Source organism: Atta colombica, unplaced genomic scaffold (genome assembly GCF_001594045.1).
Source record: "Atta colombica isolate Treedump-2 unplaced genomic scaffold, Acol1.0 scaffold261, whole genome shotgun sequence".
NCBI lineage: Eukaryota > Metazoa > Arthropoda > Insecta > Hymenoptera > Formicidae > Atta > Atta colombica.
In genome coordinates this window covers 398,303-411,215 of record NW_017259361.1, presented here as the reverse complement: position 1 = coordinate 411,215, position 12,913 = coordinate 398,303, and the positions used below count along the sequence as shown (strand labels likewise).

General features: G+C 31.8%; 1 protein-coding gene across 1 annotated transcript in view; it reads left to right on the top strand.

Moving 5' to 3' along the window:
* The window catches only part of LOC108689274 (potassium voltage-gated channel protein Shab), a 56,407-nt gene that overhangs the window by 19,392 nt on the left and 24,102 nt on the right, over window positions 1-12,913 (top strand). Inside the window, exons 4-5 of the mRNA XM_018195995.1 lie at window positions 940-1,786; window positions 4,664-4,965. Coding sequence (XP_018051484.1) covers window positions 940-1,786; window positions 4,664-4,965 — 1,149 coding nt within the window. The remainder of the gene's footprint in view (window positions 1-939; window positions 1,787-4,663; window positions 4,966-12,913) is intronic.

Sequence of the window (12,913 nt, the reverse complement as noted above, 5' to 3'; positions counted from 1 at the left end):
CTCTCTCTCTCTCTCTCTCTCTCTCTCTCTCTCTCTCTCTCTCTCTCTCTCTCGTGGAAAACAGATATTCAGTATTTAAGAAGGATCTTAAAGAATACCTCCATCAAGCATAAAAAAAATACAGATCCTATACTTTTATATGCATAATAATAATTAGAGGAATCATATTATGTACAAAAAGTCATATAATTTCATTTTAAAAAATGAAGATAACTTCATTTAAAAAGATGGAGATAACTTTCGTACTTTTTTGACCTTCATCTAGAAAAGAAGTGATCAAAATACGTCTCCCTCGAAACCGTTTCACTTTTTTCACATCTTCCATATTTTTCGAGTTATTGACTTGGCTTGTCACACTTTACGTGGGCCACCCTATATACAGTCATACACACAAGTATGCGTACACAAAAGGGAGCGAGATGGGGGAAGAAAAAGAGAGAAAAAAAAGAAGAAAGGAGGAAGAGAGAAAGAGAGAGGTACAAAAAAAGAGAAAGAGTGAGCCATGATAAGAGATTGTAATGAAGAGATGTAATGAAAGATGTAATGTGAAAGAGAAAGAAAAAAGATAGATAGAAGCGGAGGAAGGAGAAGAAAAAAGAAAAGAATAGGATGCATGCTCACGAATGCAAGAGGAACATTTGATGGATGACTTCCCTCTCTCTCTCTCTCTCTCTCTCTCTCTCTCTCTCTCTCTCTCTATTTCGTTGCCTCTATCTTTTTTCTCCCTCTCCTCTCTTCTTTTCTTTTCCTTATCCGCTTCCTATGATTCTCTTCCTCTTTCTTATTCTTTTTTCCTTCTTACCTTCTTCCTCTTTCTTTTTACTCACTCAGTTACAATAGAGACAGATAAAGAAAGATATTAAAAGGGAAAACTATTACACGTAAGTTAAATAATTTGTGATTAGCTTTCTTTGATCAGTTGATCCGTCACTTTTTCAGGTGATAGCTGTGATATCAATACTCTTTATTGTGCTTTCAACGATCGCACTAACTCTCAACACCATTCCTAGTATGCAAGTAAATGATGAGAAGGGAAACTTTCAAGACAATCCGCAGCTCGCTATGGTGGAGGCTGTGTGCATTTCGTGGTTTACTCTTGAATACTTGCTTAGGTTCAGTGCCTCGCCGGACAAATGGAAATTTTTCAAAGGCGGTCTTAACGTGATCGATTTGCTGGCGATACTACCATACTTCGTATCTTTATTCCTGGTTGAAACCAACAAAAATGCGAACGACCAGTTCCAGGACGTGCGCAGGGTAGTGCAGATCTTTCGTATAATGCGGATTCTAAGGATTCTGAAATTAGCCCGTCATTCAACCGGGCTGCAGAGTCTCGGCTTCACTTTACGTAACTCGTATAAAGAGTTAGGATTATTGATGCTTTTCTTGGCAATGGGCGTCCTCATATTCTCGAGTCTCGCCTATTTTGCCGAGAAAGAGGAACCCGGGACCAAATTCATAAGCATTCCAGAGACTTTCTGGTGGGCAGGCATCACAATGACCACCGTCGGATACGGCGACATCTACCCCACGACCCCGCTCGGCAAAGTGATCGGCAGTGTGTGTTGTATATGTGGTGTCCTGGTAATCGCGTTGCCCATTCCCATTATCGTCAACAATTTCGCCGAATTCTACAAAAATCAGATGAGACGGGAAAAAGCCATCAAAAGACGAGAGGCTCTTGAGAGGGCCAAACGGGAAGGCAGCATCGTGTCTTTTCATCATATCAACTTGAGAGACGCTTTCGCCAAGAGTATGGATCTCATCGACGTCATTGTCGATACTGGTAAGCGATGGACTAATGTGCTCGCGAAAGATACGATCTGATACAATTGATATTTGTTATACATTTTTTGTCTTTTTAATATATTTCTGTAACATATATATTAGGGTGGGGTGAAGAAACCTTTTTTTCAAGGATCGAATTCTAATATCGCGGCAAAATAGTGCGTACTTGAAACCAATAAAAACTATTATAAAGTTTAACTTTGATCAAATGATATCTTCTGTGAAAAGCAGAGACCTCAATTTTCGAAATTGTAGTGAAAAATTAAAAAATTAAAAACAAAATTTTTTTTTTCGTTGGTTTCGGTTGATTTCCGCTTAATGGGAGTACATATGTTTGTAAACAATAATTGAAGCATAAAAACATCCATGACTGATGATTGTAGGAAGACAACAAAGCGAACAATATAAAATACAATGAAAATGCAGCTCTTCGCCTACTTTTCTAACATCGTGAAAGTGCTCCATCCTCAATTCTGTAAGTCTATGACAATTCGATAACGTTATGTTATCATTACGTAACTTTTTTTATCATATAATATCTACGTAACAACAATATAACGATATCGACATTGTCATTAAGAATTACAGAATCGAAATATAGACCTACTACGCCGAGGTGACTACTTGTTGTTTATATGCTATTTATATAAAATTTATTAATTAATTAAAATTTCCATAAATAGTATATCCAGATTGAACATTCATCGAAATTTGAAGAGTGGAGGTAATGCTCTGTAGAAAAGGACACACTTATTTGGCGCAGATACGTTTTCTCTCTCCTTCATTCATGCGTATAAAATCTACCTCTAAGAGAGAAGATCGATACAACCATATCGATTAATCGTCTCTGTTTCTCATTTCCTTCTTTTGATCTCTTCTCTTATAGCATATTCGGTCCAAGCGGGTTTGCAATTCAACTTGAGTTGAATTAACATTGTATATTCTGCTATTGGTAGAACATCAATAATAGAATATCCAATCTAAATCGGTGCAAACTCACTCGGGTTGAAAACGCTATTAATAGATGTACATTTTATATGCATGAGAAATTTTTACCTCTTCGAGATTAAAAAAAAATGTTTGATTAAAGCACTTGATTAAAGCATTCGCAATATATATATATATATAAAAACATGGATGTCTAATGAAAATAAAAATCGGAGCGTAAATCAGATGTAATTGGAGAGCGTAAACGAAACTCGTAGAAGGCGAAAATTGGAACAATGAAATGTAAAAGAAGCATTTTACGCTTCTTTTATATTTTGATGTTTCAATTTTTGCCTCCTAGAAGTTTTGTTTATACTTCTGTTACTCTCTTATTACGCTCTGATTTTTATTTTCCTCAGGAATACGACATATATGATACATATAGAGCGTCACAATATATACATATATATATATATATATATATATATATATATATACACATGAAAATAAACATCTTTATTTTTATATTTTATTTAATTAACCAATAGCATCATTTTGAATGAATGGATTTAATGTTAGCAAATAATAAGAATTCTGTGTTATGCTGTGTGCTGTGTCCTTGCTGGACATAATCTCCCTTTAACTTATTTCTATAGAATATCTGCAGACTCAAATGCAGAACAGTGAAAAATGATGTAGAAGATATCGCAGTGTTTGTTGACGCTAATCATGCATCGCTAGCGTCCATCAGAACCTGTAATTGTATCGCTAGCGCCAACGATATATATCTACAAGATATACTATATTAGATATTTGTCGTTCATGTAATAGATATTTATTAGATATATGTCGTATTAGATTAGAAACTATCTTTTTCCTTTTCTTTCATTTAACTTTCTCTCTGTCTCTCTGTCTCTCTCTCTCTCTCTCTCTCTCTCTCTCCCCTCTCCCTCTATTTTCCTTCTTTTTATATCTTCTCTTTTCTTTCCTTTTAAGTTTTATATATAGAGAATTTTCTTTTAGAATTTATCCTGAAAATCGTGATAATCGTGGAACATGATATTTTAAATAATTTTATTGTGATTCTTTCTGACATATTAATTCCATAATAATGTATAAAATGAGTTTAATTTATTTTATTTCATAAAAAACGTAGTAAAATTTTAATAATTTTAAAATATGTTAAACAGTTTATGATTCTTTATTATTTTAAATAGAATAGATGCCAAATAATGATAACGCGATAATGCGACGAAGTTCGATTATTTAAAAAATAATCCAGTATAGAAAAGACGCAGCATTATACCTGTCACACTACGCATTGGAGATTGAGGATTGCGAATTGAGAATTAGAATTTAGCCAATCAGAGCGAAACGGATTAAAATTAAAATTATCTGATTGATCGAATTCTAATCTTCAATTCGGAATTCTTAATCTCCAATGCGTAGTGTGACATGGACATCATGAGATCATTCATCGAACTTAGACTTGGATTCGTAGACGAAAGATAATTAATATATAGATAGGATAGATATTTGATAGTATAATTTTTTAATTGTATTGTAAACATTATATTTAAGGACAAATAAATAAAGAGAAAGAGAGAAAGATGTGTGACTATATATGCTTCTTTGATTACTGTTTGTATTATTTAAGGAATCCTGAAAGTCATGCAAAATGTAATAATATAATGGCAACTGATCCATATTAAGATGTAATGTGTAAATTTTACGAAGCATCTTGTAAATATTTTTTATTAAAACAATTTATAATGTGCTTGAAAATTTTTATTATGTATTTTTATTATGTAGTTCATAAAATGTTTAATTCATATAATATTTAAGTAGGTAATAATATATATTTAAATAACAGTATTCAATTGTTAATTCCTTCAGCGATATATTCTTCTATTCTGGAGAATAACGCAGATTTTGAACTTATTTCAAGGTCATAACATGTCTGGAGTGGATGGTAACAGCACGGAGGGAGAATCTGCATGCGGTCGAGGACCTGCTCAGACTGGGCCCGGTTGTTACCGCAATTATGAACATTATAGTCTATCGCGACATCGGCGCAGTACATCTAATGCTTGTTTCCCGAATTTATCTAATGATCTGCCTACTACGCCTAACAGCCCAAATCGTCGGCTGCTCGATTTTGTCCAGAATGTACCAAGTTCCCAAAACGATGATTTCTATCAGGAGAAATTGCCGGCACAGCATGTTAGCCAGGGAAATATGACTTCTAGCGTAAGTTCAAACATTTAATATATATTCACATACTACACATATTAGCATGTACGGATATAGGTATATAATTCAAGTATTGATCCATGCGTCCATGATTTATGATTAACTCGAAAGTTAATACTACTTACAAGGAAACACAATCAAGTATTCCCTTCCATTTTAATAAATTTTGGATAATATAGACAAATTTTGGAAAATATAGACAAAAATAAGAGATACATGATATATAACTTTTTATACATATTGAGTCATATGTTATTATATATAACATATGTTATTATATATATAAGGAGATGAAAATCTCTCTTCAAGAATTCGATTTTTTTTTTTCAAAGGAAATATCGCCAAACTTATGAGAGATAAAAAAATATTTGAATAAAAGTTGAATGGTTTCAAGAATACTTAATGATTACAATAAAAGATTGCTTTATTCTTTATTTTTTTAATACTAGCACTCTCACTCATAATATTCGAAACCTTTTTAATATTTTCATGATAATGCTTAAAAGTATTTTACATAAATAATGAGATATAATATAATCATATTCCTAAAAACTATTTTTGAAATATATACGAGAGAAACGCCTTTATATGCGCACTCCATGTATTCGTCTTATATTGTGATCTGTGCGAGATAGCGTTGAAGGCAAATACAATAAAGTGCAGCAAGTATAGAATTAAGAGTTTTTTTATAATAATAATATTAATGATAATAATAATAATAACAATAATGATAGCGACTTTATTAAATTGCTAAAAGCAGTCAAATATTTTTAATGATATATAAAAGAATGTACTTTGTCAATTAAAATAAAGTATAAATAAAGAAATTCTTGTTTTTATAAAATATCGTTATTTAATTTTGACCGTAGAGCAACTAATTGTAAGGTTTTCGAAATTGCAATGTTTTCGAACATATCTTATTTATCGCGATTATATATTCGTGTTGTTTAATTATTATGCTGCAAGAAATAAATTTGCGTATCTTAATCAAATTTCTTATAAAATAAATAAAGGCAATAAAGAATTTTTTCTTTCTTTCTGTCTCTCTCTCTTCTTCTCTACTTTAATAATTATTATATTAGAAATAGACATATAAAATCCTTAAAAAAAAATCTTTTTCAAAAAAGAAAAAATATACGTCACGTGCATAAAAAGATATCGAATATTATCCAGCCTATATTCGGCATATTTTAGCAGACTATCTTAAAGATAGGATCCTGAGATATGATATGAATGAAGGCACAACCAAGGATACAAATCACTGATAAAGTCCTGCAGAGATCTGTTCTTCGTCCTTTGCTATTGTCATGTAGGGCGACATCCTCAGTCTTCCCATATCTGAGGAAGCAAAAGATAATTCGATCTGCAGATGATGACAGTACTCTGTTGCGAAATATCTCGAGAAAATTGTACTCCCATGAAACGGTGACGATCATCCAGAGGTGGCTGTCAACTTCAATTGTTGAACTCTGGCTGATAATGCACAAGATGGAAGCAGTCGTAATTACAAGAAGAAAAAAAAAGAAATGATAACACTTACGGTTGTTAACCATAAGATTGAATCAAAATCCTATATGAGATATCTGGGAGTTAAGATTGATACAAGACTGGAGCACCTTGACTATATCAGCAGCAAGGCTGTTAAAGCAAACGCGATTCTTATGCGTATTATGATCAATGTAGGAAAACCTAGGTCAATTTGAAGGCGATTGTAGTTACATCAATAACGATGTATGGAACACCTATCTCGATTGATTCTAGGTACCATCTCACAGGAAGAGAATACAGTCTGTCCAACGACTGTATGCGCTGCGAGTGTCTAGTATGTCGTACTGTGTCACATTTAACAACTTTGGTCATTGCACAGTGTCTTTTGATTTTATAGCGGAAGAGAAACGGAGGCTGTACCGCGTGAGAGACAAGGACTAACAAAAAACTGTAGAAGAAGAAATGCTCAACATATGGCAACTTATGATGAAAACAGGATGAGCGGCAAAAATGGACTTATTGCCTTATCCTGGATATTTGATCATAAGTAATATTTGATCAGAGGTAACACAGCGAACTAGATCACTATTTGATGCAAATACTGAGTCATGGATATTTTCAAGTTATACTGGTTTAAGTTAGAGGAAGGAGTCATTGCTTGGATTATGGGCTATTTGAGAATGCTAAACACTTTTTCTACTGCCGACGATTCAGTGATACTTGCAGTGTTATGGAAGTGGAGATAAGAGAAAATATAACCTCAGAAATCATGGTGCTTCATATGCTTATTTCTCAGCAAAAGTGGACAACAATTTAAACATTTGTGATAGAACTCTTGAAGGATTTTTGTCAAAAAAAATCAAGAAAGGAGAAAGCGACCAATTCTAAGGGCATCAAGTAAAGATAGGGGATGAAGGAGAATAACAATAAATGAGAGAAATAACAGCTGTTACACTCCATGTAACGCTTAACTTATTCCGTGATAAATGACGTATAGGAAGGGGTTTTTATAAAAGCCCCGTACTATCATGGACTACATGTTTTTTTTTATGAAGAGTCAAGTCACCTATCCTCATAAAAAACACGATTTCAACGATTTAACAATTTTAACGTGATACGTGCTCTCTTTTGCGCGGATGTGTGCTAAATGTGATCTCATAAATATATTTAACTCGAGTAAAATAAAATACTCTATAATCGTCATTTAATCTGACAGTTATTTACAAATTTCTGGAAAATGACTTAAAAAAATAGAGATGTGATACTATATATGTATACATAAATTTGAATATAAATATGTATAATTTAATATAATTTAAATTATTGAAATATCATAAAGATAAGTTAACAAAGAGAATGATAATAATCATTTATAAATGCAGTTCTATATAAACGAACATTTTTCATTAAGCAAAAGTAAAAGAATACCAACATTTATTGCATGGGTAAGGAAAACTGCTAAAAATCTTACCAGTATTTTTTTTTATAATATAAAATACAAACTTTTTAAACTATTAAAAATATATCATTTTGTAAACATTCGGCTTTTTAGCCAAGGAGGCTGATCACGAGACGTCTTTAGAGATGGTATAACTTTTAATAACTCTTGTCAAGGCTTGCCTACAATCTCTGCTTAAGCAAGAAATCTATCTCGACTTGAGAAGCAGTCGATCCCCTTCGAAACTTTTACGTCCACTAACAGGACAATCAGTCCAGCAAATACCAAGAAATAGCAGAACTAGCTAACGGTTCAGAGAAAAGTCTTTTCCTAGACTCGATTCTTTTCCAGACGATCTCACAGATATCTTGCGATATCCAGCGATTCGGAGAGATTCTCTCTCTACAGAACCCAGCTCAACGGACAATTTATCAGAAGTTTGGAGAGATTTTCTCTCTCTTTACACTACCGGTTTCTCTATCCTAGCAGACGTTGAGCAACTTCCGTCAGTGATCCTGAGTCACTCGCAGCATCCGGCAATTCGTCAGAGAGGAATCTCTTTCCAAAGACCTGGCTTCTTCGTGCTTACGAATATCGAGTAAACCATATCAGTCTCAAGATATCCCTTACAGTATCCGACATCAAGCTAGAAATTAGAAGAATCTTATTCTCTCCCGAACTTGATTTCTCCATTAATAGAAGTGCCATCATATTGACTAACAATTCAAGATCAACCCGCAATAGTTATCACCATGAATGCGATTATCGGACTATCCTCGACCTTGGAGATTACTTTTAAGATAGAGATACGCGAACCTTAATGCACACGATCACCGCGCATCTTTTTGGCAAGAGAATCAAATACTACATACCCGAAGTTCACGGGAATCACGACTTTGAAGAAGATCGCGTAGCGTAAGGCATCAGTTCGAACAGCGTCGATCGATATCTAACAGTATCTAACAGTTAACATCTATCGCTGCTAGGTTCTTTTCAGAATTAAAAATTATCTCTCATCCGGCAAATTATCTCTCATTGATCTCTCTCTGCTCGCCTAATGAAAAATCCGTCCTTGTTAGGACGATTGTTCGTATGGATAATTGAGAAATAACTCGCGTAAATTATCTCAAAGTAGGAACATATGCATTTCTTAAGACAGCATGTATAAATAATAAACAGTTTATTGGGTATAAACATTATAATGTAAATACACATAAATGCAAATAAATAAGAAATAACGGTCACGTTATTTCTTATTTATTTAATGGTAGCGAAGCTGAAGATCGAGATAATATTTTTCACAATTATAGATTTCAAATACATTAAGATCTCTTTAAAACGATGCTAATTAAGTATCAAATTATTAAATTGCTTGCCAATTTATGATTATATTACTATAGTAGTCAGTTGCGTTTCTAAGTTCGAAAAACCAATTCGGTGCGCAATTAAAAAAAACTACAAATGTAGTATATAAATTTATATGGAATTATTTAAAGCACTTAAGATCTCCAGCTTTGATCATTATGATGTTAATTTTTGCTTATTGTGTATTTACATTGTTCGATCATAATAAATCGTTTATTATTGTTTATACATTCTGAAAAATACATATCGGTTGTTGCGAAAAATTTTACTAAGGCCTCGATGGTCTAAAAGTTTAAGCTAATATTACATTCATTCGTTTTTTATCATACGTTAAGCTTTTCAAGTCTGTTGATTGCAGGAGAAAAGAGTTTCTCGGATCTTTTTGTCCTGTAACTAAGCAACACGTTTGAAAAATATGTTATACAATAGATGTATAGATGATGAATATCAGTCTTAAGACGCTCGCTGGAATACTAGAAATCTGGATTCGATTCCTGGCCGAGGTAAAACTTTTCGCAATTCGCAATAAATTTATTTATGAATTTTCAGTACATTAAGACCTCTTTAAAATAATGCAATTAAGCATCAAATTATAAAATTGCTCGTCAATTTAATTTGTGATCTTAGAATTAAATTTAGACATTTAATTCTACGATATTTTTCTAGGAAAATTTATATACATATATATGTGATGTGTGTGATATTGTATAGTATTATGTAGTAATGTATCAGTACACGTAAATTGCGTTTTTGCGCAAACTACTACTACTCCTACTGAATCAGTAAAATAACAATTTCGTTTAGTCTTCACTTTAAGATCCCCTTAAGAGTTTGAAAATTCTACCAATTTAATTTTATTTGCAGTAAAACTTATCTAATGTTATAACATGTTATATATTGTAGTCAAAATACACTACATTAGTTTTTTGCAACTTTAACTATAAATTTCTTAAAATTGTGCTGTAATAGAACAATTTAGTAAACAGGGTCATATTTAGTGCCCAAAAAGTTATGATTATTTTCGTTCTTACGTTCTACAGAAAAAAATTTTCATTTTTTATTAAATAGTATAATTTGTTGATTATTATTTCGTCTATAATGTGATATATATAAATAAAGTCGTAGACAATCGTTTTAAGAGATCTTCTCCTATATTAAGAGTCACATAATCGGTACGCGTAATGATATTAATGAATTACATTTCTGTCACAATAAACCGATTTCAATCGAGAATCATCTGATGACGACTGTCTCTCTCACGCACTTGGTGTCGCTATGTTACAGGCAATGTCCGACAGCACGCGTTGACCAGCATCGTTGAACGAAGCTACCGAGAGATACATTCGTCACACATTTACTCGTACACACGCAAATTTACTACTGCTCTAACATGTCGGACTTTGTCAAGTCCTACTATCAACTCGTCCAATCAGCAATGTGACGATTCTCTTCGCTAAGTGTACACTCCTTCCTTCCTTCCGGATATGAACAGTTTCTGCTTTTCTCAACGGAAAGAACACACATGTCAGATCGTTCATGAGATGAAACGGGAAAATTAATAAACTTTGATGTAAACGCGCAAGTTGTGTCAACGCTGATCGACGATTCGAATCGAAAATTCGTGATCATAGAAGGTTAGATATACACTAAGAGTCGTTCTCATTTGCAATGTAAATTAAGTCACATAAAGTTCTTTATATTTAGATTTCTATAATCTAAATACCGCGAATTTCTAGTCTAGTTATTGCACTTATATTCGACTTTCACGTTTGTTAGAAATAGATCAAATTTATAAATATTTATACACAATGATGATTTTTCCATACAAGTTGTTAAAAGAAGGTTATTTGCATTAATGGTGTCTGTGATCCGTTTGTATTGAACTGTTAAATTTTTCTAATATTTAATAAGTCCATTACTTCATAATTGTATAGCTAATTGGTTCATGCTCAAAAGCAATAAAAAGAATCAATAAGCTGCATATTTTGCAAAATATTTATACAGTTACGGATATCCCTATTAATGAATCTTAATAGTACAGTATTTTTTCTTATAATAATAGCTTGTCTAAACGATTAGTTACTTTGTTTAATAATTTTTTAAAATACATTTCTATTAAATTTAAAAAAAACTTCTAAGAAAATTTATTTAATAATATCTTTATATAATAAATAAATGATTAGATAAATAAATGATTAGACACTTAAACATTTAAACCGGTCGTTAAATGTGTCATTTTTCTATTAACGTTCGGCAATATTTCATACATTTAGGAACAAAAATCTTTAAAATCTTTAGAATATATTTTTTAACATTTCTTAATATTTGAAACACATATAATTTAATATGATTGCTTGAAAGTTCTCAGATATATTTTTTATATATACTTATATATACTTATGCTATTATAAATAACAGTAAACTATGTAACAAATTTTATCCTATTCTTGAAATCATTATATAGATTATCATTATATAGATATCATTATATAGATTATTATTTACAATAATGGATATATCTCGTCAATCAGCTTAATCTATGTTGTCAAAATTATAACCCTAAGTAATCTTCAGAAGATTTTTTTTTTTTAGTCCGCGAGGAGAGAGGGAGGAAAAAGAAGAAGAGAGAAAGGATGGAACTTTCCGCAAAATATAAAATAATGTGTGTCCGAAAGGTCTTTCCCTCGCAAACACAAATACCTAATTTATGTTCAGATTAAATTTAATTTTGTAGAAAATTGGAAATCTATGTGGAACTGCACTTTGCACGGGAAATTGTAAACCCATGAACGCGAGCCTAATTTCGATTGAGCCTAATTTCATCAAAATCGAAGATGACCTCAACTATGAATAATTTAAAAGTTTACCTATACACATTTATATTTGTAAATTTTATTTTTTAATAATTTTTTAATAATAAATAACGAGCAACGGCTAAAACTTTCTGAAGATCACTTATATTGTTATGATTTTGACAACATATATCAAGATCAAGTTAATTGGCAAAATGTTCGTTATTGTAAATAATTATCATTCTATATAGTGATCAACATTTATTACTATTCTGTTTTTTAATATCAATTAAAACATATTCATAATCCATATAAAATAGAATATTATAAAATTAATAAACTAAATTAAATAATTTTTTTTTATGTAGAGCATACTTTGTGTATGAATTTATGATGTATAGCATGAATAGCTGTATTTAGCAGAGAAAACTAATCAGTGTTTAGTGATTCTTTAATATGATTGGTTCCTACAAATCCTATACTTAAATCTAACAAAGAACTAAAGGCAAGAACCAATTACATTAAAGAATTACTGAGTGCTCATTGATCGATTTTCTCTGCTGAACGCAGCTAATTTCAAAATGTGCTTTTACGCATATACATTTTTGATCAATCAGTGAGAATTAACATCAGATATTATTATTTTGCGATGATTTTAATCGGCATCTCATCATTATCCTTTATTTAGTTATTTTTGTATATCTTTACTCAAATATAGCTGTAGTCTGATTCACGCTCACAACGCTTAAAAATCATTTCATCCCTGTTTTTTGTCAAATGTTAAAGAAAAATAACACTCATGTTATGAATTGTACTGCGGCCTATGTGTGATTACGTTGTCTAAATTTTGCGGAATTACATC